The following is a 24789-nucleotide window of genomic DNA, read 5'->3' as shown; positions in this document are numbered from 1 at the left end:
AAGACATATCTGGACATATAAGGAAGGTTAACAAAACGCGTGGGGTCTAAATGAATATACCACTAAATGGACGAATTGCGTATGTGACGTGATAGAACACGGCACACACGCCCAGGCAAACACACAGCTTTACCACACACACTTGAGTAGGACACCGGGCAGAGTGCGTTCCGCTGATCATCTCCGTCCCTCCCTCCAGCAATCGGATTGCCTGTGCCACTGACGACAGCCAGTCACACAGTACCGAGAGTGTGCTGTGGAGAGACTGCATCAGGGAGCTGTGCGCTTGGATCGGGAGCAGTGCGTGGGAGTTGTTCTCTACCTTCCATTTGCATTCCTCCTTTATTCTCATCGGACGAGTTCGGGCTCACAAGGAGCCCCATTACCAAGGGAGGATCGCGCTGTATGTGCGCGTTTGTGTGGGTTATCTGTTTTAACTACTGCTATCGTCTCAGAACTGCAGCAGTGCCGTTTTGGAGAAAGTCGTTGGAAATCAGCAGGAAACGGCTGCCTGGTGTCTGTTCTCCCTTGTCATCTTTTAAAGCTATCTATCAAGGAGATGGACTTGAGATAGTGCGTCTCAGTTTAAGTGTTGGTGGCTGGGAGTTGCCGTCGGGAAGAAATGCGAAAGGATGCTTGGAAGCAGTGAGGGCTACAGCAGGTGAGTATTTGGTTAATAAAGCCAGTGAAATAAAATAAAATAATTTAGGAAAAACTGTTTTTAAAATCAATCAATCAATAAATAAATAAAATAATGCAGATACATTTCGGTTTCCGTGCTTATGTCACTGCGGTTTAATGTGGGGTGAGGCCAAGATTTTAGAGAGGTGGATAGTATGCAGCCAAACCCTGGTCTCCCCCTGGCTACTTTGAAGAAAACATCCATCAAATATGTGAATTCTAGTGCGCTAGTGGCGACATCAGTTCATAAGAGAGGTTTATTTGTAACTCCAAGGAGCGCTTTCCGATGTCAAATCAACAATATACATATACACATATATTCCTGCAAGTCCCAAATGATAAGGACAGAATTTGTTGACAGGACAGAAAAGCAAACGGGGACTTGAGTGTGATTAGGCGCGTCCTCTGCAGGTATCAGAACATCCAATAAAGACACATTCCAAATTCATTTAGAGTTTTGTTATCGGTGCACATTTTAAATCTGCTTTTCTGCTCATTTCTGCGTGTGCGTGTGCTCGTCGGAGAGGACGAAAGCTTAAAGCATTAATCAAATTTAATTGTCCCGCGAATGTGTGCGTGTGTGTGTGTTTGTGTTCGTGAGAGAGAGAGAGAGAGGCAGAATATGGACTGTGTGTATGTGTGCGTGTGTGTGTGTTTGTGTTCGTGAGAGAGAGAGGCAGAACATGGACTGTGTCTGTGTGTGTGTGTAGGGAGGTGAGTGAATTGCAAAATGTTATCTTCATCTAGCCTTTATTTGACCACGTATAGGCTCTGCTGAGATAACATTTGTCATTGTGTTGAAGTGTGAGGCAGTCGTGATCCTCCCTCCTATGCCATTTTATTCATCTGCAAAGATGGCTATCTGTTAAATGGGCAGCGTATAAAAAGCAAGCAGGCTTCTGCAGCGGTGTGGTGGTGCATTTGTTTTTTTCTTTTTTGTGAAACGACTTGGGACTCTTTGTTTTCAACTAGACTACAGACGTGGGATCTATATATAGCACCAATTGCGACGAAGCAGTCCACAAGATGAAACTTGTGCGTTTATGGTGCCACACTCCATCTGTTGTTTGTTATTAGAGGCTGCATTTTTAGGGAATGTGACAGCGGCCCCTGAATGTCTTCCCGCTTTATTGTGCAGGACAGCCTATTATAATGTGTGTACTGTTATATGCATATAATTCTCACAAAAGCTGTTGAGGCAGAGCATCAGAAGACTCTGTGATGCTGTGCCTGCAGACATTCATAAAGTGCTGTAGCTCTATTGGTTATAAATAGCCGGAAGGAGCGGACAGCCAGCTCGAACAGGAGCAGCCTCCAGTCGTTCCATCAGCAGCAACAGCAGCAGCACAGCTTCTCTGGCATTATCTGGGCGCACAATCTAACGTGATAGATAGGGGGTACACTGAGATATCACACAGCCACAAGGGTGTGGCACCTGTATGTGTGTGGGTGAGTGGGGGGCTTTGGTTGGATGGTCCGATGTGCTCTCCCTATCAAGGTACCTTTGTTTGCTTCTTGGACTCAGTAATGACTTTAGAGTGACCCCATTACAGTAAGTGTTTTTCTGTTTTTTGTTTTTTTTTTAAATCCTGCCCTGTGGTTGTTAATTTTATCCCCAGGCTTAAAGCCCTATTTCTGTCATGTTTTACTGTTTTTTGTTTTCATTGATGATTGGCACACTGCTGACTCAATCATAGCTGCTTTGCAGCAGTTAAGAGGCTCCTGAAGTGTGTGATCCGCTTTGTCCAGACGCCCCGGCTGCCTTCATTAAACAAATGTGCAGCCACTGACCTTGACTATCTACATTTTTTCAGTAGGATTAACCTCTTTGCCCTACAGTACAGTAGGCTACGACACACATGTAGAAAACGCTCCTCTCCATTCTGGCCTACAAATTCATGCTGCTGTTGGCATGCAGTATTGAATTACAACGTGCTGATCAATGTTTGCAATAAGCTAAATCTCTACATAGCGGGCAGTATAATACAGAGTATCAGATATCACAGGAAAATCTTGATCCTCGTAACACCATTATATTTCAGTGAAGAATGGTTATGTCTTAGTAGCCCATGCTTGAAATGTAACCAGATATAGACAGAGAATGGAACAGTAAACTAATGAGATCAGACTGAAATATGTGTGCAGCATTATTCATTCATGGTAGAGATCAGCCTCATCATAGACAGCAGACTGGGACAGAGAAGCAGTCAAGACAAAGTGGGTGGTGATGGTGTGGACCATGATGTTAGTGTATGATGACTGATCACAGGCTTGCTTTCTCACAACACACTAAGTGACCAATAGTGAGTGGATTTATGATGTGTTAACATGTATCCTGGAGACACTCATCCTGGGTGTAAAGCTAACACCTACTGCATTGACAAGGTGTTTATTAGCTCCCAGTTGTGAGGCCATGGTGCCCACATAATGCTAGGATGGCAGCGCTGAGACTTTTCACATGAGACTGCAATTACGTTGTTTTTATAAGCCCCCGGCTGTCGTTCCACTTTTTGCCCGAGGCTGGGTGGTGTGGTTATAAAAGATCTGTAGTGGGATCATAGTGGCTATTTGATGGGAGGAGGAAGCATCTTGTTCACATGTCACTTTTGTCCTTGGCTGATATCTTTAGAAGTGGGTAAGGAGAAGGAACAGCTATATGTGCTGTCAAAAACTCATGAGCATTTTTATTCTCGCTTTTGTAGTTCCAGCAGTGCAATCACTTTCATGTAAGTATTTCCATCAATTGGGAAAGTGTCCCAGACAGCATAGCAGAGGTGCTGAAAACAGCTCCTCAACAGTGTCAACAGCAATCTATTTCTTTTCTTTCCCATAAGGCTAACCTGCCCAAGTCAAACGCAACTTATGAAATGCAGTGTAATTTTTTTTATAATGTAGCAGCTGTCTGCCATGTAGGGGCTGTGTCTCATTGCAGATTTAAACTACTTTTATGTGTTACACTCTGTGTTTGTGTTTCTTTGCAGTTGTGCACATATTATATATTTACTGGTCTTGTGGTGGTGCAGTGTCAGGGTTTGTTAAAAAACTCCAAAAAGATAAAGAAGCACATGTTTAATGTGTTACGTTACTATAAAAAACGTTCTTTAGAATATCTGTTAATTTATTCTGAATTTCTACAATTCTTACTGTAAATGATTCGCTGTTTAAAGATATTTGAGGATATGTGGCCCTTGCTGTGCCCTCAACTTTACCACGATAGGGCGATTGTTATGCCTTTTGGTCAAAGGTCAGTAGTTAGTGCATAGTCTGATTAAGTTACATAAGCAAAGTGATAAATAAGTTCAAAGTTAAGAAATATTCTAAGTAATTCATGCTAACAACAGTTAAAATGTATGGATTCGAAATTTGCTCAGAGTGAGACATCGTTATCACAAGCGATCTTCGTATTGTATGTGCGGAAACGGGAGCGAGGGAGCGCTCGGTTCATTCGCATATCTTTGACGTGTTTTCTCCGTATTAAAAGAGTGAACGAGTTCATGTACACGCTTGTACCTTGGGAAACGTTCGTCTTTGTGAATATTAATGTGTTAAGAAACAACTTTTATATGTGTTTACCTGGAGTGAACTGCTATGCTAATGTAACGCACGTGTTAAGCTAGGCTAATCTTTAAGTTTGTCATTAGGATGTGTATTAGCTAGCAATTTATTTTCACTTTCTGTGTATTTCAGTTACAAATAAGAAATAGCAAGGAGAAGCCTTGAGAGAGATAAGGCTTTAAAGGATCTTCATTAAAAGCAAGAAAAGCAAGCCTTGTGTGGAAGATCTCGTCTATTTTGTTCGCTAGCTGTCTAGCTTCACATGGTCACGTGTGGTGAGGGCAGCATAGCGATCGTGGCTCAAGAGTTGGGAGTTTGCCTTGTAATCGGAAGGTTGCCGGTTTGAGTCCAGGCTTGGCCAGTCTCGGTAGTTGTGTCCTTGGGCAAGACACTTCACCCGTTGCTTACTGGAGGTGGTCGGAGGGCCCGGTGGTGCCACTGTCGGGCCAGCCGCGCCTCTGTCAGTGCACCCCAGGGTGGCTGTAGCTACAATGTAGCTTGCCATCACCAGTGTGTGAATGGGTGGATGACTGGTTGTGTAAAGCGCTTTGGGGTCCTTAGGGACTAGTAAAGCGCTATACAAATACAGGCCATTTACCATTTTAGTGAAAATGGCTTTCACTGTGTCGCATCTGATTTCACATTTGTAATTCTAATTGCATTGCCCTTAATCCTGCGATGGTAGAAACATTAACGTGATTATTGTGCACACTAATCCAGAATTTACACCAGAATGGAAACCATTTATTTGTCACATCACAGATACCTGTCACAAAGCTGCAACTACCATACACTTAATATGCAGAAATGCACGGGTTTCAAGTCTTGATGTGTGAATTCTAACAGACAATATTCACATCCTGCTGTGACTTGGCTTTTACATTAATATTTAACTGCATGACATATCTTTCATGGCTCATTGCAATCAAAAGCAGGAAACTAAAGAGAAAATTAATGCAAATAAGCAGCCAATGGATGCTTTAAAACTCGGATAAGCAACATATTTTTGTCGTCTGAGAAAAAACACCCCCAAAAAATTGGATATTGCATTTTGTTTGCATACTGTATTTCAAGTGACCCGAGAGGGAATGCAGGGGTGTGGTTTGTGCAGTTCTACATACAGTAAAGTAGCATAAAAGCAAAGTATCTGAAAAGACTGGGGTTTTAATTTTTTTTTAAGTCTGAAGTCAGGATTTACTTATTTCCAGAGTGCATGAAGCACATGTTTGTGCCCGTGTTAGTCAGGTGGGAGAGGTTTAGAATGGAGGGGGGCAGATACCTATCAAATTCAGGCTGTTTTAGATTTCTGCCCACTGCTTACTCCTTAAGTAAAATGTCATTGTAGTGTACAATCTTGTTAGAGGCATGTCAGAGGCATGTGTAAATGTCATGCATTTACATTAGCCTGTGGGGTTCATTAACATTTAAAGAATTCGCGTTTGAAAAAAAAAATCAGACAAGTGCAGCTAATTCTGATCTACTTCACAGCGGTGTGAAAAATGGCTTTAGGGAAATTCTCCAAAGGGGCTTTCAGAGAACCATTTTGTGCTTGTGTGCGAGATCAAGGTCTTCACAAAGAGGTGGGATTTTGAATGGCAACAAGCAGTCAAAATTGATTGCATGCCTACCATCAACTTTTATTAAAAATTTGGATTTCAATAACAATTTAGCCTTTATTGATGCCAGATGAAGCTATTGGTCAAAGGTTTGTATTTGCTAAGGATTTTTACCAACCCTGTGGAGTGGAGTCATGAATGATGAAAGAGTAATGAAACTCTGTTGCCAAGAAGGCTTAAACACTCACCTCTTGGATGACTGCGTGTAAATGCCACTCTCCTAAACTGTTAGTGGGCTCTAAATTATGTTGACTGAGTGAGCTGATGGCCTAAGACTGACAGCTTCAGATGGGACTTTGGGGTGAAAACACCCGATCAGAAGTCAGTCAAGGTAGCCTCAGCCATTGAAAACGTACTCCATAGTTTCACTTATTTACAGCTTATAGTCATATGGCAAACAGGTGATCTAGTGTATAGCTACGCTGCGCACTATATATACTTTTATGGAGAATAATGGTTACATTTTAGGTGTATCAGCAGGCCACAAAACACACTGAACCGGGATCATCGAAAATGTGATGTTTTTGACATGTAAATTCCCTGTCCGTCGTTTAAGCCGTCTTCCCTTCTTTTCCAGTTGTAGACAATGGATATTATTGACCCATTTGATAATGTCACATGCATTCATGGCTGGAGTTTGAATAAATGGTGTAGCAGCGCTGATGATTACTATTGTGAGGCAAAATTACAATATGTTGCATCTTTATATTCAAAGCAGCAATTCAAACAGTGCTATTTGGTGGCAATTTGAAACACAATTGTGATACAACAGCAGCTCCACTTTCACAGCCTCACTTGAATGGAGCATATGATATTTTTCATAAGTGGGAACAAGATTTGTGTTTGTGCCCCACCTCCCTGATGTAATGGCTGTTAAAATAGCCCATTGAGATTCAGAGTTCAGAGTCCGGTGTTTAGGTGCAGTGCTAGTACTCTCGACTCTCTTCCCTCTGTCTAGTAGGCTGACTGAGGAAGTACTTAGAAACGGAGTTGTCATTTGCACCCAACCTGCTACATGTCTCCTGTGATTTCAAATTGATGTAGTAGCGTAAAAGTCACGTCTTCAAAAAAAGAATATTTTGGCTAGTGCTGAGCTCATTTAAACAACAATACAGATCTTCTTTTACATTATGGTTGGGCAAATGGTAATCAGTGATTGGCAGAGTTCATTGTTGGTTTTTTAAGGATGTTTTTTAAGGATTGTTTTGTGTGTAGTTTTTAGCTGAAAAACTGGATTTAACTCAAAGCATAATTGCAGTATAGCAACATGTGGTGGTGGTGCCTCCTTCCTTTTTGTTGTGAAGTGTTGAGAGTTGTACACAAACACTGATTCACCAGGTTTGACAGACAGATGTAGTGCCATGCAGACCCTGGTATTGTATGACAGAGTACATGTGTATGAGTTCATAAACTATGCCAGAGCTTGTGCTAAGAAAGAGCCATGTGCTGTTATCTTTTTACCAACAATATTGTGTAGTAAAGGTTTTCCCTTTATCTGATAATTGAAGCCTTTAAACTGTCGGTATTGTGCATTTTGACATGGAAATAGAGTAGATACAATACAATCTAATAGGTTAGTTCTGGTTAACTGGTTGTTGAACTGGCTGGTTGGAAAATGTTGCCATATTTTTCAAAGCTACTTTACATTGAGATAGTGAGCTCTGAATAAGGTGTTTCTGATTTTGCATTGTTTTTCTTTGTATTTGATGGGCCTTGACAAGTTAAAATCGCCATTAAAAGCCACTAATCCCATTAGGATTCATTAAGAAAGTGACACCTTAGTGCCAAAGTATAGAGAGGTTATCCTCCATGACACATGGATTAAAGTGACTCAAGATAATTCAAGTATTTTAATGTGCTTCAAGTCCATTATCCCTCCCTTTCGTGAGATCAGTGAAGCTGCTTTTTATCCATTGACAGTCTGTTCCCATTCATCATGTGATTCAAGAAAACAGGGGCCTTGCTTTGAGGTATAAGGGGGAGCAGCTTTTAGTTCCCTAAAAGCTCCCCTCGTTCATCTCTTTGGTGCTCTACCTCCATCTTACTCTTTCAGTTTAACTTCCCTAAAAGCTCTCTCAGTCTGGTTTGTCTCTCCGTTTCCCTTCCTCACTACGACTTTCTTTTACCCTCTGGCTGTTAACAGAGAGCGAGAGAGAGAGAGAATAACCGAACAATGTAACAACGAACTGCTAATATTGTTGAAGGAGGATAGGGAAAGTGCAGGGAGGAAACAAGAGGTCAGATTTCAGGTTATCGACCAGACTGAGTGGCATGAAGAGATGTTGTTTTGCTAGACACGAAGAGGCAGTAATAATCCCACCTACAGTTAGACTCCTGCACGGTGCTGTCTCGCATCTCGTAGAAATTCTGAGACTTTGCATTCACGTTTAAATCTTTTTCAATCAGACCCCGAAGTCAGTTGACATGTAGGATACTGAAAGTCTATCTTTAGCAGGAAAAACGCATATAAATGTTGCAGTTTGGCATTTTAACACCGTATTCTGATGTGACAGACAGTTCAGCAGCTGTTTCCTTTTAGTCCTTTAAGCCTAAACATGCCGGAAGTCTAAAAATGATACAAGAGAGAAATCCAGGATTTTCAAGGTGGACTTGTTTTATTTTTAATTCTTTTTCCCTAGACATCATTATTATTTTCTTTAAATAAAGACACTCTCACAAGCTTTATGGTTTTGATAATATTTTACATCTGGAGCATGTATTTTAATTCCAGTTTCTGCCATTCTTCAAAACTGAGGGAGAGAAGAAAGGTCAGTTTAACTGGCAAAATGGTGACGGTAGCATGCGGGTGGATGGGGAGGGTGAGACTGATGAAAGAGCCGTGCAGCGATCAAAGATGAGAAAATGAAATGGCATTTGACCTTGTCGGATGCCGGCGTGTGTTGCGCTGCCACAGAAGTGCAAAGTAGTTTGGGAACCTGTGGGAATTAGGAGGGGAAAGAGATCAGGTCTGAGGAGCACTGATGTGGTGTGAGAGGATGGTCCAGACAATTTAACCCACACATCTCATAACTGACTTAGAAAACAGTGCAAAAGGTGAGCAGAAATGATTTTGATGAGAAAATGAATAAAATTCAAATACATTCGAGAAATAGACGGGATCATTTTCATCTCACATAATTCTTACTTTTGAGATTAGAACATTAAAACCCTTTATCACCCAATTATCATGTATGCCACTCATCTTTTCAGCTTTCAAAAACCACTTGAATTTTGTCTCTAACACAAACGGTAATGAAGTTACGTAGGTTTAAAGACCTTGAAAAGTGGGCAGAAGGTTAAAAAAATAAAATAAATTATAACAGGCTCTAAAAATTAAAGAAGCTAGTGTTCCCTTTACCTGTGACAGACAAAAAAGTCATCATCAGAGGTTCTGTCAAGTTAATCAGATGACTAAAAGTTAATTTGGTTATAGATGAATCAACTTTTTGAATGACTGATTATTTATTTTGCCTGTAAAACAGCATTGTAACAACTTTCTACAGTTTGTTTTTGTCAAACACATTTTAACACTAATAATAAGTGGAAATACAGTGAAAAGTAAAATTATGTATATGAGAAATGTCCAGTACAGTTAACTGGTTATGAGACCGTTTCCGTTTCAAATAGTGAATTAACATGTCATTAAAATCTGCTGTGGATTTTTTTTTTCCACAGCGGGAAAATGCTTATTGGTTAAGTAATGGCTCATCTTATCTGATCCCTTCAGCTGGTTCTGTAAATAAAAATGTGTTTCTCAATCCAGATTGAACATATAAAGTGAATAAAAAAACCCCCAAAAAACAGGATTTTACAGCACAGTTGGCTTCATTTCAGCAATTACATGTCCTCTGTAAATGGCATACAAGTTACATCACGACAAGAATAACATGACAAGAGTACAAAGATGAAATTCTAAAACGTGTGTCCACAAGCGTCTGCCTGTCAGCGTGCTTCAACATAGGCACTGCTCTTTGCAGGGAAACAAAGAAAACAGACAGCCATTCTCATTAATTAAGGCATGAGTGGCAGAAGGGATCTCACCTCCTAACTCTACAGATTGAGGCTGGATGTGCTTTGATATCAGTTGCACTCAAATATAATGAGGCTTTCTTTTCCTAGTGTTAAGATATATTAATCTACGTATAGTGTACATGAAATTCTACAAATTTAAGTCAGTTGTAGGAGTTATTATTTAATAATAAGAAAACGAAAGGAATCTGGTGCTAATGTCTGTAACTTCTTCGAAGAACAAGCATTGAAGAGGTTTGCAGTGTCTTTGCCAACCTTAAAGCCATCTGCTATTACTGTACTGGGTCACCTTGTCATTGATCCATGTATAGCATGTGAAATACCTAGATTGTCTTTCTGAAAGTAAGATTTTGTTCCCTCTAGTACCCCTAGGATTAGCAGAAGAATAGAGATGTGATTCTCTTTCTTTTCACTATCTCTATGACCTCGTCTTACTACACAAAAGCAAAGATATGGAATGGGAGGATACAAGGACAGCTCAGATGAGTAATTTTGCCTTTAATTGCTTGAACCTCCCCAGAGTGCTATTGCTTAAGTACTCCAAAACTGTTGTTGTTTTCCTCCACATAATCTTTGTTTATATGAAGGTCAGCATTTTTCTCTAAGCTTCTTATGAGAGAATTTGGAGCAGGTGGATTGTTCAGAGAGATGAGACAATGCTCCCCTGCTGGAGTTGAGAGTGAGAGCGATCTGCCCCCTTTTTCCATCCACCGCAGTCACTTTACAAAGTGTCTTCCCAGCCCATCTCAACCATCTTATGCGCAATAGTCTTTGTTTTATTTGGGGGAGAGGGTTTCAGCTTAGACCTCATTTCTCAGTCTATATCAATAGCGTCATTATGTGAGGTTTTATCTGGCTAATTAAGGCTTCATCTTTCTGGGCAATCTCTCAGAGGACATGGATTAAGCTCCCCTATCTCTGCTCTGAAGCCACTGTGGGGATGACCAGACCTGTTCAATCCTTCGTGGATTGTGGCTAGAGAGAAAACAGACCAACATTGTAGCTGTGGCCATCTAAATAGAGTTTCTTTTCCCAAATAATGCAGTGAATTGCTACTATTAGCTTTAAAGTTCATGTGTAGTTTCATGTCAACTGATACAAACAAGCCCATCCACCTCTGCGTTCTTTAAAATGAATGTGCGTTGAGCCATCATCTCAAAACAAGAGGAAAATAGAATGAAGTGTTGCATAGATTTTAAATTAGAGATAAATGAAACTGTGTGGTTTTTGTTTTGTTATTTTAGGGAGAGGCTAGTTCATTGTGTGCGTTTGCTGGTAAAAGACTGAAGACTGAACGACTGGTGAATCATTTTGCACGTATAAAAATAGATAAATGATCTAATACCATTTTAGCTGTTCAATTGATAGCCATCCATTCATGGTCACTAATTACAGTAGGCTAAATCATTTATCTTATGTGAACAAGGTTCTCCCACTGGTATGGCATAGGTTCTTTTTCATGGTGCTAGAAATAGCAAATAAACTCCCCATTGTGTGTCTTTCTCACTGTTGATGTTTTTCCTTTTTTGCCTTTGCTCCACAGAGTATGGGTTATCAGGATAGAAAGCTCTACCTTAACAAGTATATGTTAACATCCGTCCCATCTGTGGTGAAGGGATCAGATTAATAGCAATGTCCATCCATCCATCCATTCGCTTCCGCTTATCCTTTTCAGGGTCGCGGGGGGCGCTGGAGCCTATCCCAGCTGTCATAGGGCGAGAGGCAGGGTACACCCTGGACAGGTCGCCAGTCTGTCGCAGGGCCAACACACAGGGACACACAACCATTCGCACTCACATTCATTCGAACGTTCACACCTAGTGACAATTTGGATTATCCAATTAACCTATCCCCACAAGCTGCATGTCGTTGGACGGTGGGAGGAAGCCGGAGTACCCGGAGGGAACCCACGCAAACACGGGGAGAACATGCAAACTCCACACAGAAAGACCCCGGCCTGGTGTTGGAATTGAACTCAGGACCTTCTTGCTGTGCGGCAACAGTGCTAACCACCGTGCCACCGTGCTGCAATGTAACAAAGGAATAATAAAATGGAGCTTAAGATTTTACACTGAGACTGTGAGAACAGAAAATTAAGGCAGTTTTGGAAATTAGACATGGATGAAGTACTTTGAACATATTTGAGTATTTATGTTAAGCAATTGCAATCCATCAGCAAACACTAATGTATGCTTTATTGATTAAAATCTTCTGTCATCTCAACTCACGTCAAGCAGTTACAAAGATTTATGGCGTCTTCCTTCCTACCCAACCCTCTATTACACAGTAAGTCTGATTAAGCACACTGTGCAAATTGTGTTGGCAATATCATAATCTTTTTTAATACTGCTAAGTTCATCTCAACTTGACATATATTTCCTGGTGACTGCAAGTTGTAAAAACAAAAGTCCTGACACACAATAATGGGTTTTGTAAACAACTCCTGTGTGGTTGGAGCTTCACTAATATAGGCCATTCCCTACTACATTGTGCAACAACAGTACCCTCTAAAGTCTGATCCCGGTGCATTAGTTGGGGATTTTATGCATGAGGGTCAACTCTCTATCCACTAATTACAGCTCGTTTCCCTTTAAAAGCCGTTATTGTGAGCTGCAGGCACAGCTAAGCAAAAGGGACATTTTCTTCGCCACACTGGGAAGAAAGCCTTCAGATGCCAGTCACAATTAAAGTCAATATAGCCGAGAGCCTCTCCACACTGTGCCCGTCATACTTCCTAGCAGCTGATAAAATATGCCCTTAATTATTCATTACGAGATGAAGGCATGTTTCCATGTTGACTTCTTTAATTGAAGAACCAGTGCAGTTTTCAGTCTATTCGAGGCTATTAAGGCTACGTATTTGGGGAAGTTGATATACTAGTTGTTCCATAAGCCTGCAAAGGAGCTCACCAACAAACAGATTACCCCCACCCGCAACACACTCTGAGGGTAACTGCCAAATCTGCTCACTTCATCTGAGGGAAAAAATTATTCACTCACAAATTTAGTGAGAAGAGCAATATGTTCATCCCCCTCGCAAATCGTTCATTTACCCTCCCTCTAACCTTGAATAAATTTCGGAAGCTATTCAGTAGGGTCCTTATGTTGAATTTTACAATTTTAACATCTTCACCTTCTAAATAACGATTCTTCCCCCATAGCACTACTTGAGGACAGTTTTGATTTGCATAAGTACTGTCATTCTCAAATTAAATCATACACTATGTCTTGGCAAATGCTTATGCGCCATAGAAGAGGTAAGGGCTTGATTCAGCAGCATAATATTAACCCATCACTCAAGAATGATTAATTCAGAGCAAAAATGTGGATTATTCAAATAGGTTTGGATGTTCTGGCAGGATATGTGATTGAGCTGACAGGGATTTTGTTTGTTTCCAATTCTAAATGTCCTTCAGCTTGCCGTTATCGATCAACTGGTGTATATCTAAAAAGTATATATAAAAAATTATATATACTTTTTACAGCTTTATTTTTGAAAACTTTACCTTTTACATCTCAAACCTTTAGATGAAAGCACTGTAACGAAACATTAATATTCATAAATAAAACTTTGTGCATAATAACAACAAACAAATGACGAACTCTAAAGAAAGAATATTCAGGATTTGAAGTTTACTTTCAATGAAAATTGGATGGATGGATGATTACATAACCAAATGTTTTCATGGCGTCTGATGAGCATTGGGAGACCTGTTTATTCGCCTAAGCTCATTTGTTTTTTGCACATCATCCTGCAAATTCATTACAAGAATATTGGTGAGATTTCAGTGTTTTTTGCTCATCAGTAGCCAAGGAAACAGTTTCTTTGTTTCTGGATAAGAAGAGCAAATTAGTCCATAACAGACAAAGTGCACCTAAACTACAGGTTATCTCAATTGGTCAGTTTGAGCTCATACTACTCAGTGCATGTTTACCCTATTTTGCAAAAACTCACAGCATGTTTTTCATTCAGCAAATCAAACAGAAGACCTTTTGGGATATTATCCGTGAAACTTAATTGCCTCGAGCACTATTTTGTTTACTAAACCAATGCAAAAGTTGATCAAGAAAAACTTTAATACAAATTCAGTTTGTCTGCTAATAGCATGCTACATTCAGTGGTTATTATTTGCCCTCACATATGAGCTAAAATTTCAATAATAACAACAATAACTCATCCATTTTCTTTTTTTTCCTTTTATGTTCTTTTTCTTCTTCTTATCTAGCTCAATTTCCTGCCTCCTATTCCATTTTGGGCACTAGGTTAAACTTCCTACATGTGCATTTACATTGGTACCGCTAGCTTGAGCTATACTCTCACTGTACTAATACTATTTCTGCTGATTATCATTATTATTTTATTGCTGTTGTTGCCTTCATTGTTAGTCTCTCAGTTTATTTTAACATGATGTAATGAACCACATGGTTACTCGTGTATTAATCATGTATCCATAATCGATAAAACAATTGATTGACTTATGTATGAGCATCAGATTTAAGTTTGTAAACTATTTACCCCCAATTGAAACAAATAGTGTTTATCCAAAAATTGTATACAGCGATATATCAAGTTCTGCTGACTGTGGAAAAAAAAAAATGGTTCTGGCCCATTGCTTCAAACAGACTTTCTCAAGTACCTCACGGGGCCTTGTTAGTGCAGACTTGCTCTCAGTCTTCCAAACTACACAAAGTAGAACAGGCCAGGTTCAGCTCCAACACTAAAACACTCATATGAAATCAGTATTCTGTATGAAACCTAAAGCCTTGTGACCTTCAGCAGTTAGTGCTTCTTCTACTTTTATTGCAATGTCTGCATTGTTTTCAGTTTGGCTTCTGGAGCTCGGGGTGTTGGCTTCTCCTGTGTTGCTGGGAGAAGAGCCCACGTGTAGATGTGTGCGACCCTGACTTAGTTGCTTCGAGCCCTAGAGTCTCTTTCAGCAAAAGAAATCAAGACTCAAAATGGGGTCCACAACATTAGCTAACAAAGTGATAAAGGCTATGTTAAGTGGTTGCCACATCTTTGCTGTACACTTGTCTAATTGGCTAACCATTTGAAAAGTTAAACACACACAAACACACAACCCAAGTTGTTATTTATTGTGTTTCATTCTACGCTCAGTGTTTGGAGGTCAAATAAAATAAATAATAATAATGGATTTATATAGCGCTTTTCAAGGCACCCAAAGCGCTTTACAATGCCACCATTCATTCACTCTCACATTCACACACTGGTGGAGGCAAGCTACAGTTGTAGCCACAGCTGCCCTGGGACAGACTGACAGAAGCAAGACTGCCATATCGCGCCATCAGCCCCTCTGGCCAACAGATGCGCTTCCCAACCCCCAGTGCCACGGTCGCCCCGTGATGGGGGGAAAAAGACATGGATAGAGTTGGAATGATATCCACTGAGCTATTTTTTCACTAATAAGTAAGTTTTTATAATCAGTTTCCCTTTTATTCATTTTGAAGTGTTGCTGGGCAGTCTGAACTGTGATATTAGTTATAAATAGCACATCACGCTTTACATTATCAGTTCATCAATATTATATCAGGATCGTCTTCTAACTGTCAGGGCTGATTTAAATAGCTCTCATATCCAAATTGCTAATGACTTCTTCCTAAAGGCCTACACATGTTTTTTCACATGATAGTTTAACTAAGCTCTAAACAGGATAACTATTAAACAACAGACATATCCAAGTGAAGTTGCTGAGTGAAAAATAGCCTACGTTCTTGTTTTTGTCAGCTTCACCGCATTTATTAGATTTTTCTGTTTTGTTTGTCAGTCTTAACAAAATATATGATGAAATAATTTGCCAAATTCAGATAATTGACATCATTATAAGTATGCTTTTAATTAGAAAATGATTTTTTTTAGACCTTTTTGTGTAATTCCTCTAGGCTTAAGTTTGGCTCGTTTCCTTTTATTACGGTAATTGTTTTGGATGCTGTGAAAAACATGTGAGCTCTCATTAGTGAGTCTTATTTGAGTCTTTCCAAAATACACTTTATCTCCTTAAAAAGAAAGAACAAAATAAAAATCACGATTCTCTGCAGAGAGCTGGCAAGCTGAATAGTTTAATAATGATAGAACATCACGATCCCTAAATTGCACACCAAACACCCAACAAAGAAAAAAGAAAATACACAACAGCCCCAGCTATGGGCCTCGATAAACTAATGTTTAATGAAACATGATTTAAAAAAATTTGACCAGAATCATTAGCTATTATTATTATTGGCTACACTGTTTTTATTTTAGAGCTTACAGTTCCTGAAAGCATGCTGTTGAATTTGAAATAGATATCCCTTCTAGTTTAACAATAAGCTAATCAGTTGAACCAAACCCAAATAATATTATCTATCCAACTATAATTGTATTTTCTTTACATTGGCAACTGTCTACTATCATCAAAATCTTTTACTATGACTATAGGGCAACATCTCTAAAGTAGAGCTAAAAGTAAGGGTTTTATAAAATGATTTTTAAAAATATGTCAAAACAATAAGAATTCACTATTTATTATAAAACTGAGTTAATATCTTTCTAATTGCCCTGTTGATTGTCTTATTAAAAGGAAAAAAAAACATCTTTTACGAGCTGGAACAACAAAACAATCCCTTTCAATATGACTGGTCCAAGTAATCAACTTTTAATGTATAAACCCATCCCCAGTATTTTTTTTTTTTTTGTTTGTTTGTTTTGTTTTGTTTTTTCCTTTGGTGTAAGTTTGGTCTCCTGACAGGCTTTGTGTAAGTGGCTTTTTCTTTTAATTAGAAAGTAGTTTTGTTTGCATCTTTTTTTTTTTTTTTATCAGTAAAGGCAGACTCAACATCAGAAATTCCTGTCATTCCCTACATATGCAGAATGTACTGGTAATTCTTTCCCAGTTTCCTATTTGTTGCTGTACTACAGAATGAGACATCAATGAACAGAACACTGCGCAGAAGCAATAATGACCCCTTTGAGAGGTGAAGTTCAGGAGGGACATGTCTACAGGTTTTACGGCAGAGTTTTGTCAGAACAACAGCTGGCCACTGTTGGAATTCTGCACCTCGATGCACCAACCAGCTTCTTCACCTGGATTAGGGCTTTACTGTCCATCTGTTGGGCGTCAGTTTACATTTAAGCCCTGCCATATCACAGGTTCAAACCCAGCCAACAGTGCCAGCAGGCAGCGTAGCTTCTCAATGACACAAGGTTAACAATTTTGTTCAAATTCATCCAGGACAGTGTGAGACAGATCTTACTACCACTTGCTAAAGGTCAAAAAAACTTGCATTTAGTCATGGTGTCACTTTTAGTTTATGCTTTAATACCTGCAATGCTACTTGCAGTTAGAAAGCCAATAAGCATCTTAGAAGTGATTAAAGTGATAGCAGAAAGAGAATAAAACACTTTTGTCAACTTACACAAAAATATAAATTTGCAAATTATACAAAGAAAATATGACTGGAATTACTTATGCTTGATACCACTAATAGGCATCATATGAAATTGTAAACACTGGGGACAAGAGTGTGAGGGCATGTTAAAGAAGAGTAAATAGGTGGTGAAGTAAGATTCCAGTCCTTGGTCTGGCCATTAAGGATTAGACGGGCAGCTGACTAAGCGGTTTGCAGAGGAATGGGCTTTAAAGGCTTTTAACACTTTGTGCTACAGATAAGGTCAGCATCATCTTACGGATTTCCAGGAAGCTTAAAGGTATTTAACAATGGTATTTAACAAGGCTCAGAAGTGATATCTTCTGACAGGTAAACTAAAATGTGACTCGGATTACTCTGTGATGATTAGGACTTAATGACACTGATACATGCATATTCTCGAATGTGCTAATTGTTAAAAAAGGAATGATAAGATATGGAAAAGAAAATAATTTCTAGCTTGCTACAGTGCAGATGTTAAAGTTTAACGTGAACCTTTTTTTACATGAACTGGCTGAATGTTTCGGTTACTGTGTTATGATTGTAGTGCTGTACTGTTAGCTTCAGTGTGTCGAGAATCTGAAGACCATCTTTCCTTCATCTACCTGCTCTTTCTTGGGTTTTGAAAATTATTTTAAAATTGGGCTCTATATCAAAACCATAAAATGTCATATTAAACTTTACTTAATTATAGCGACTTGGACCGTGTTTTAATGCTACACTGAACTGCCTACACCTACTCCATTGTAACAGGGCACCATCTACTTTACGTATGAAGCAACATCTTCAGCATCCCAGCGGATCCTGGCATAAAGGCATTAATCTCTCTATTCATTGATCTAGTTATTACTGGTCTTGGACCAGTGAGTCCTCATTTATTGAGCCCCACTGTCTTATTTCTCTTACATATTCATTCTTTTGAGCAGCACACCCCCTCTCACTTCACCTCAATTAATGTAATTCTGTGGGAGCTCACTGGAGTGCTGATTCGAATGAAGAACACATTCAGAATACATGCCTGTGAGGGGATGATAACACCAGATCATTAACAAAACAGAGCTGCAAATGTTTACCCATGGATAGCATTCTTCATCTTAATGTGTCCATATCTTTTCATGTTTCATTGCATATTTGCTGCTGAAGCCGTGTGCTATAAATTGTAAATTGTGCTGCAAATGACTTAGATGCATCTAAGTCATAAAAATGCAATTTCATCAAAAACTTTACTTAAATATTCAAATTTCTTATTAATATTGCCCAATCACGTGCACTGTTGGGATGTATAGAAGAGTGCAGGGACTTGTTCGGAAGCCTTACTGCAATCCACAACCTGCTGAAGTTGTAGTCAAGGAGCTTTACCAACAGGGGATTATACTTTGAATATTTCTATGATTGTGTTAACGTGTCAGTGGCATTAGGGCTGGGCATAATAGCATCTCATTGAGTGATAGCCAATATGTGATATATCCCCACAATGTAGGCCAACAGATAGAGTCTGAGCCTGTCATGAGGCCATTTTTTTTTTCACTTTTCATAGACTTCTTGCGATGTCCTATGACACACTATGTCACTCACAGGCCACTTACTTAATCAGTGTACATTAAGGAACAAGAAATATTAAGTATATCCAGAGGCAGCATGAAGCACAGCAGGTTCCGGTGCAGGTCTCTGAATTCAGACAAATTCTCAACTGTTTCTGGCATCACTTGATTACAGATGGTATCATCAAATCCCCAATCTGAACTTTGACCTCAGAGCGAATAAAATGAAATTGAGCAAAGTAAATCTAACCCATTTTTTCATGATTCTACTGTCCAGTTGACTATGGGCTCACTGGGGTAAAAATTATCAGTGGCTGGTGGCCACAATAGTAGTAACAGGTTACCCCATAATTAACTGTCAAGCTGGATATCACTGATTTTTTCTTTCTACACTATCAATCTGTCAAATGTATTGTGGTCCACTGAATCTGCTGAAATATAAAGGTGCATTATCCATCTTCACAGACCTCCTGGGCATCTGGAAGAACAATCACATAACCACTCAGAAATTGACTTTTTTCTTTTTTGGTGGCTTTTGTGTGCCTCACAGAGAGACAGAAAGATTGGGAGACAGAGACGGGGAATGACACGCAATACAGAGACCAGGATGGGTTAATGTAGTGAGAACTTAGCCTTGGCATCTGAGTCGCATGCTATACCAGATGAGGTGCTGGGGATCCTAAAGACTAATTTAGAAGAAGAGATAAAACTGCATACCACTGGGAATATTCACTGTATTGTGACAACAGTGATCACACATTGACAGGCATTTCCCAGGGACATGTCTAAAGAGGAGTGCAAATTATATGTGAAAAAAAAATTTTCAGCCTGTTTTTTCTTTACATTTTTTACCTCTTATTTTCATCCAACTCCTTGTGTGGTAATATAGTTCAAAATTGTTGTAGCATTAATGCTGATCACATGCTCTTTTTTTGTTTGTTTGTAAATGGGTGTTCTGCTATGACACAAATGGATCATTTCATTGCTGTTAGAAAGGATAGACTCACGCTAACCAGTGGAATCAAATCAAACAGGTTTTGTTTCCTGTCTTGTACATATGTATCTCTCCATTTCTAATTCACTGATGGTCTATATTTTAACTGTGAGCAACTGTCATCCATAGCACATACGTCATAGTTGCCACCATTTTTATCTTTGATTGTATCATTTTGTTACTGTTGCTCCACCCTCACACAGCAAACCCTCACACAGCAAATTTACATTTTAAGTAATAGGAAGAAAAAGACTTCAAAATACCACACTAAACCACGGATGTGCTCAGAAAAAGTTGTTACAACACAGCATGACTTGGATTACAGAAATATGTTGTTAATTCCACTAGACACGTCTCTTTGCTTTATGTCACGGAGACAGCATTGACTGATTGATTATTTGTAAGGTTTAGTGTAGATATGTTCAGGACTCCACAGCGTACACCAAGAGGGTATACAGTAGTGAAAGATGTATGTAGATTACTAGAATGATTTTGCCTTTGATTTTCTTCCTTGGATCAGTATTTTTATTCATATAACAAGGTCTCATGGACGACTGTGTATTTACAGGAGCTGCTCGGATTTAAAATACCTTTTGAAACTCTGCACTGGCAAGTTCAAGATGCAGAATTTATAATTGCATGCACATACCTTATTCCTTGTAACCTCTATTCATCTTTAGTCTGTTCATGAATATTGCAGCAGGACACACTCTCTCTACTCTTCTCTGTTCTGTTAGCATTTGTGTCGCATCAGAATGTTGTCCTTTTAGCACATGCAGTTGTTGAACTTGCCAACTGCCAGAAAATGCACATAATAACCAAAGAGAATTGTTCTGAGAGCTATTAATTCAGACTCCTGTTCTGAACATCTCCCACATATAATGTAAAATAGTAGAATTTTATCATTAAACTGCATGATGACAAATCAACTCATTGCTCAAGACTGTTAAAACTATTGTTTTAGCTCATATGTTTCAGTTTTTCACAATTTGCACTGTATTTGTCTTTTAACTGAACAGATCATCATGAACATTTTGCTATGTATCTGCGTCTCTCTAGGTAACCGATAAGATGGTGGGCAGGGAAGCGACTGGGCACAGCTACCTGGTGGCTTTCTGGCAGCCTATTCTGATTCTGATGCTGAGCACCGTTCTGTCTGGATCCACAACAGGCTGTCCATCCCGGTGTGATTGCAATGTTCAAGAGCGATCGGTGATGTGCCACCGCAAGAGACTCATAACAGTTCCTGAAGGCATTCCTGCAGAAACAAGACTGCTGGACCTCAGCAAGAACCGTATCAGAACCATTAACCCAGATGAGTTTGCCAACTGTCCCAACCTTGAACACCTGGAACTGAGTGAAAACACAATCTCCACTATTGAGCCTGGAGCATTCAACAACCTTTATGGCTTGCGAATATTGGGGCTACGTAGCAACAAGCTAAAGCTCATCCAGCTCGGTGTGTTCACAGGTCTGAGCAATCTTACACAGCTGGACATAAGTGAGAACAAGATTGTCATCCTGTTGGACTACATGTTCCAGGATTTGTATAACCTCCGCTCTTTAGAAGTGGGTGATAATGATCTGGTTTTCATCTCCCATCGAGCTTTTCATGGCCTAAGTAGTCTTGAGCACCTGAGTCTTGAGAAGTGCAACTTGTCTTCTGTGCCAACAGAGGCTTTTACCCACCTCCACAGTTTAATCACTCTCAGGCTGCGTCACCTCAATATCAATGTCATACGGGATTATTCTTTTAAACGGCTCTATCGGTTAAAAATATTGGAAATAGCAAATTGGCCATATTTGGATACGATGACCCCAAATTGCTTGTATGGATTAAATCTCACCTACCTGACGATTGCAAATGCCAACCTGACCACAATTCCTTATGTAGCCTTGCAGCACTTGGTTTATTTGCGCTTTCTCAATCTTTCATACAACCCTATCCATACCATTGAAGGAAATAAGCTCCATGATCTGCTGCGTCTGCTGGAATTTCACCTTGTGGGAGGCAGACTGGCAATGATTGAACCCTACTCTTTCCGAGGTCTAAACTACCTGAAAATACTAAATGTGTCTGGGAACTCGCTTAGTACTTTAGAGGAGTCTGCTTTCCATTCAGTTGGCAACCTGGAAACCCTGGCATTGTATGATAATCCCTTGGCCTGTGACTGTCGACTATTGTGGGTTTTCCGCCGGCGCTGGAGACTGAACTTCAACAGGCAGCAGCCCACCTGTGCCTCCCCTGAGTTCGTCCAAGGCAAAGAGTTCAAAGACTTCCCAGATGTTCTGCAGCCAAACTACTTCACGTGTCGCAAGTCTAGGATTAGGGATCGCAAACCTCAGCAAAAATTTGTTGACGAGGGAGCCATTGTTCATTTTGCTTGCCAAGCAGATGGGGATCCCGCTCCAGTGATAATGTGGCGATCTCCACAGAAAAAGTTTATCACCACCAAGATGATTGGAAGGCTGTCTGTGTTGCCAGATGGTACTCTCGAAGTGCGCTATGCCCAGATTCAAGACAACGGTACATATGTGTGTATAGCTAGCAACGCAGGTGGAAATGACACCTCTCTTGCACACCTTCATATTCATAGCTATTCGCCTGACTGGCCACACCAGCCCAACAAAACATTTGCTTTCATATCCAACCAGCCGACAGAAACTGGAGCTAATGATACAAAAGTCAATGCCCCTTTCCCATTCGACATAAAGACATTGATTATTGCAACTACAATGGGATTCATCTCCTTTCTTGGTGTCGTCCTCTTTTGCCTGGTACTGCTGTTCCTCTGGAGCAGAGGTAAAGGCAACACTAAACACAACATTGAGATTGAGTATGTGCCACGGAAATCAGACGCTGGCATGAGCAGCAACACAGTGGATGCTCCTCGCAAATTTAACATGAAAATGATCTAACAGAGCTGTGGAATTTATTAATTTTGAACTTTAAAATAAGACAAATGGTAAAGAAGACATTTCCTTTCCTCTCTTACAAACCTGTGGATCCTGGTCTGTTAACATAGAGTAAAATGTTCTTTCTCCTGACTGATGGACAAGGAATGAAACCACACCCAGTGTTACATGGCATCTGTGGTTTCCACAAGGCCTGTGGGGGCATTAATTGAAAATCAGATTTGTCATAGGCAGTTCTTATTCCTGTGGATTTCTAATGAGATAACTATATCACAAAAATAAAAATAAAACATTTTAAAAGCTAGAATGCGAGGGGCAGATCATATTTTGGCCGTCTCTGTTTTTTGTGCGTATTTTTTTTTATTTCGTGTTTGCTTTATTCTGAAGTTAGGTGTTCTCTTATGAATGATATTTGTATGGGTTGTTGAGCACCTTAAACACTGGCCAATTCAAGTACATCTTCATCACTGTATATCATTGTGAATACTCCTGTGCCTCCTTTTTTTCTTTTCCATGGTTTTTCTGTGATTCAGGAAATTTATTGTGTCATATTATGAAAAAAACACAGCAAATTCTTCGAGAGACAAAACTGTTACTAACATCTGTAAAATGTTATCTTAATTTCACAGCACCCAATTCATAACCAAGAAAAAACAATTAACAGTCTGTAAAATCAGATTATAACCCTGTTAACGCAATGATGATTACAGCAGTAATTTGGTGCAAATTTTTGGCAATCGGTCCATTTTTACTGATCTAAAAAATCAGCTAAAAAACAGCCAAAAGGTATATAAGAAAAATTGCATTTTTACACCGACAATATTCACATAAATAATTAATGCAAAAAAATGCATAAAATCATGTTAAATGTGAGTATTAAACATTTTTACATAATGGTTTGAAGTGAGTACTTAGCACCAGTGCCACTCAGTCCATTTTCAGATGTTACCCAGACAGTGCTCACAGATAGATTAAGGACCTGACACAAAAAGGAAATGAGAAAAGTGTTTGAAACCATGCTCTGTTCTCACAATAGATGCACCTATCCACAGCAGTTTTGCCATCCAAAAGAATGGTTGACTCTGGCACTTAAGTACTTACTCCTAAGCTTTTAAATAGCATTTCAAAAAAACTTATGTAATAGTATTAGTTTGTGCTCAACATGATTAGATGGAATAAAACTTGCGGTGCTCACGCTTTGGATATGATGTGCTCCTCAAGCTGTAAGAACATTTCTGTCATTTCTTTCTTGATTTTTTTTTTAAATTTAATGAAATTAATGCTTTATTCATGACAATACTGCCTCCCCCAGCAAAGCCATGGAAAAATTACCTTCCAGAATCATTTATATGTTCGTTTTTTCCTAGAAATGTGCATTTATTTGTCAGGGGGAAAAACTGCAGCATATTATGCTCCCACTTGGTTCTGCAAATAAAATCAAAAGTTACCTTTTCAAGTACACACTGTTGTACAGCCGGGCTTTGAAAACATGTGAGGATAAAGGCCAAGTTATCTATGATGGATGACATTGCATATTACATCACAGTAATGGCTGGAAGTAAGAACTGAATATGCAGATGGTTGAAGTGACACAGATGGTTTCACCCATGGAGCAATCTGAAGCAGCTTTGGTGTAATCCGTTTTGCATAAAGGAGAAAAAAACAAAACAAAACAAAACAAAACAAAAAAAACGCTGGATATGGCTCATGGTTCTCCCTCTTGCTGATTATGAATGCTCTCTTTGTTCAAAGTGTGGCAACTGTACCTAGCCTTTTTTTTTCCTTCCTAAGTGGTTTGGGAAGTTCTGATTTTGGTATATGTTATTACTTTTTTTGATTTTGACCATGGACTATACTGACCATGTAGTCCAAGCCAACTTTTTACAAAAAAATATATATACTAAAAAAGAAATCTATGGAAAATACATTCAAATTGTTCTGTGCAATAAAGGTAATATGCAGATTTTTTTTTTAATTAACAAAATTTTGTTGATGTTGAATTGTTGAGAATATGGTATGTTGTATTAAACAAT

The 24789-nt window shown here is 39.3% G+C and overlaps 2 protein-coding genes across 2 annotated transcripts in view; both read left to right on the top strand.

Annotated features, from left to right (window-relative positions):
* Window positions 1-24789, top strand: part of LOC146665243 (uncharacterized) — a 466438-nt gene that overhangs the window by 246199 nt on the left and 195450 nt on the right. The gene's annotated exons all lie outside the window — the stretch shown is intronic.
* Window positions 163-24789, top strand: lingo1a (leucine rich repeat and Ig domain containing 1a). The gene is made up of 2 exons (XM_085412793.1): window positions 163-661; window positions 20900-24789. The coding sequence occupies exon 2, from the start codon at window positions 20912-20914 to the stop codon at window positions 22757-22759; it is 1848 nt and encodes a 615-aa protein (XP_085268919.1). The 5' UTR covers window positions 163-661; window positions 20900-20911; the 3' UTR covers window positions 22760-24789.

The sequence above is a fragment of the Rhamphochromis longiceps genome, linkage group LG7 (genome assembly GCF_057381845.1).
Source record: "Rhamphochromis longiceps isolate RC_006_pf linkage group LG7, R_longiceps_female_GT1.1, whole genome shotgun sequence".
NCBI classification, from domain to species: Eukaryota; Metazoa; Chordata; class Actinopteri; order Cichliformes; family Cichlidae; genus Rhamphochromis; species Rhamphochromis longiceps.
This window is presented reverse-complemented; position numbering and strand designations above follow the sequence as displayed.

Coding starts and splice junctions, on each gene's coding strand:
- lingo1a (XM_085412793.1), top strand. CDS start 20,912: ATGGTGGGCAGGGAAGCGACTGGGCACAGCTACCTGGTGGCTTTCTGG.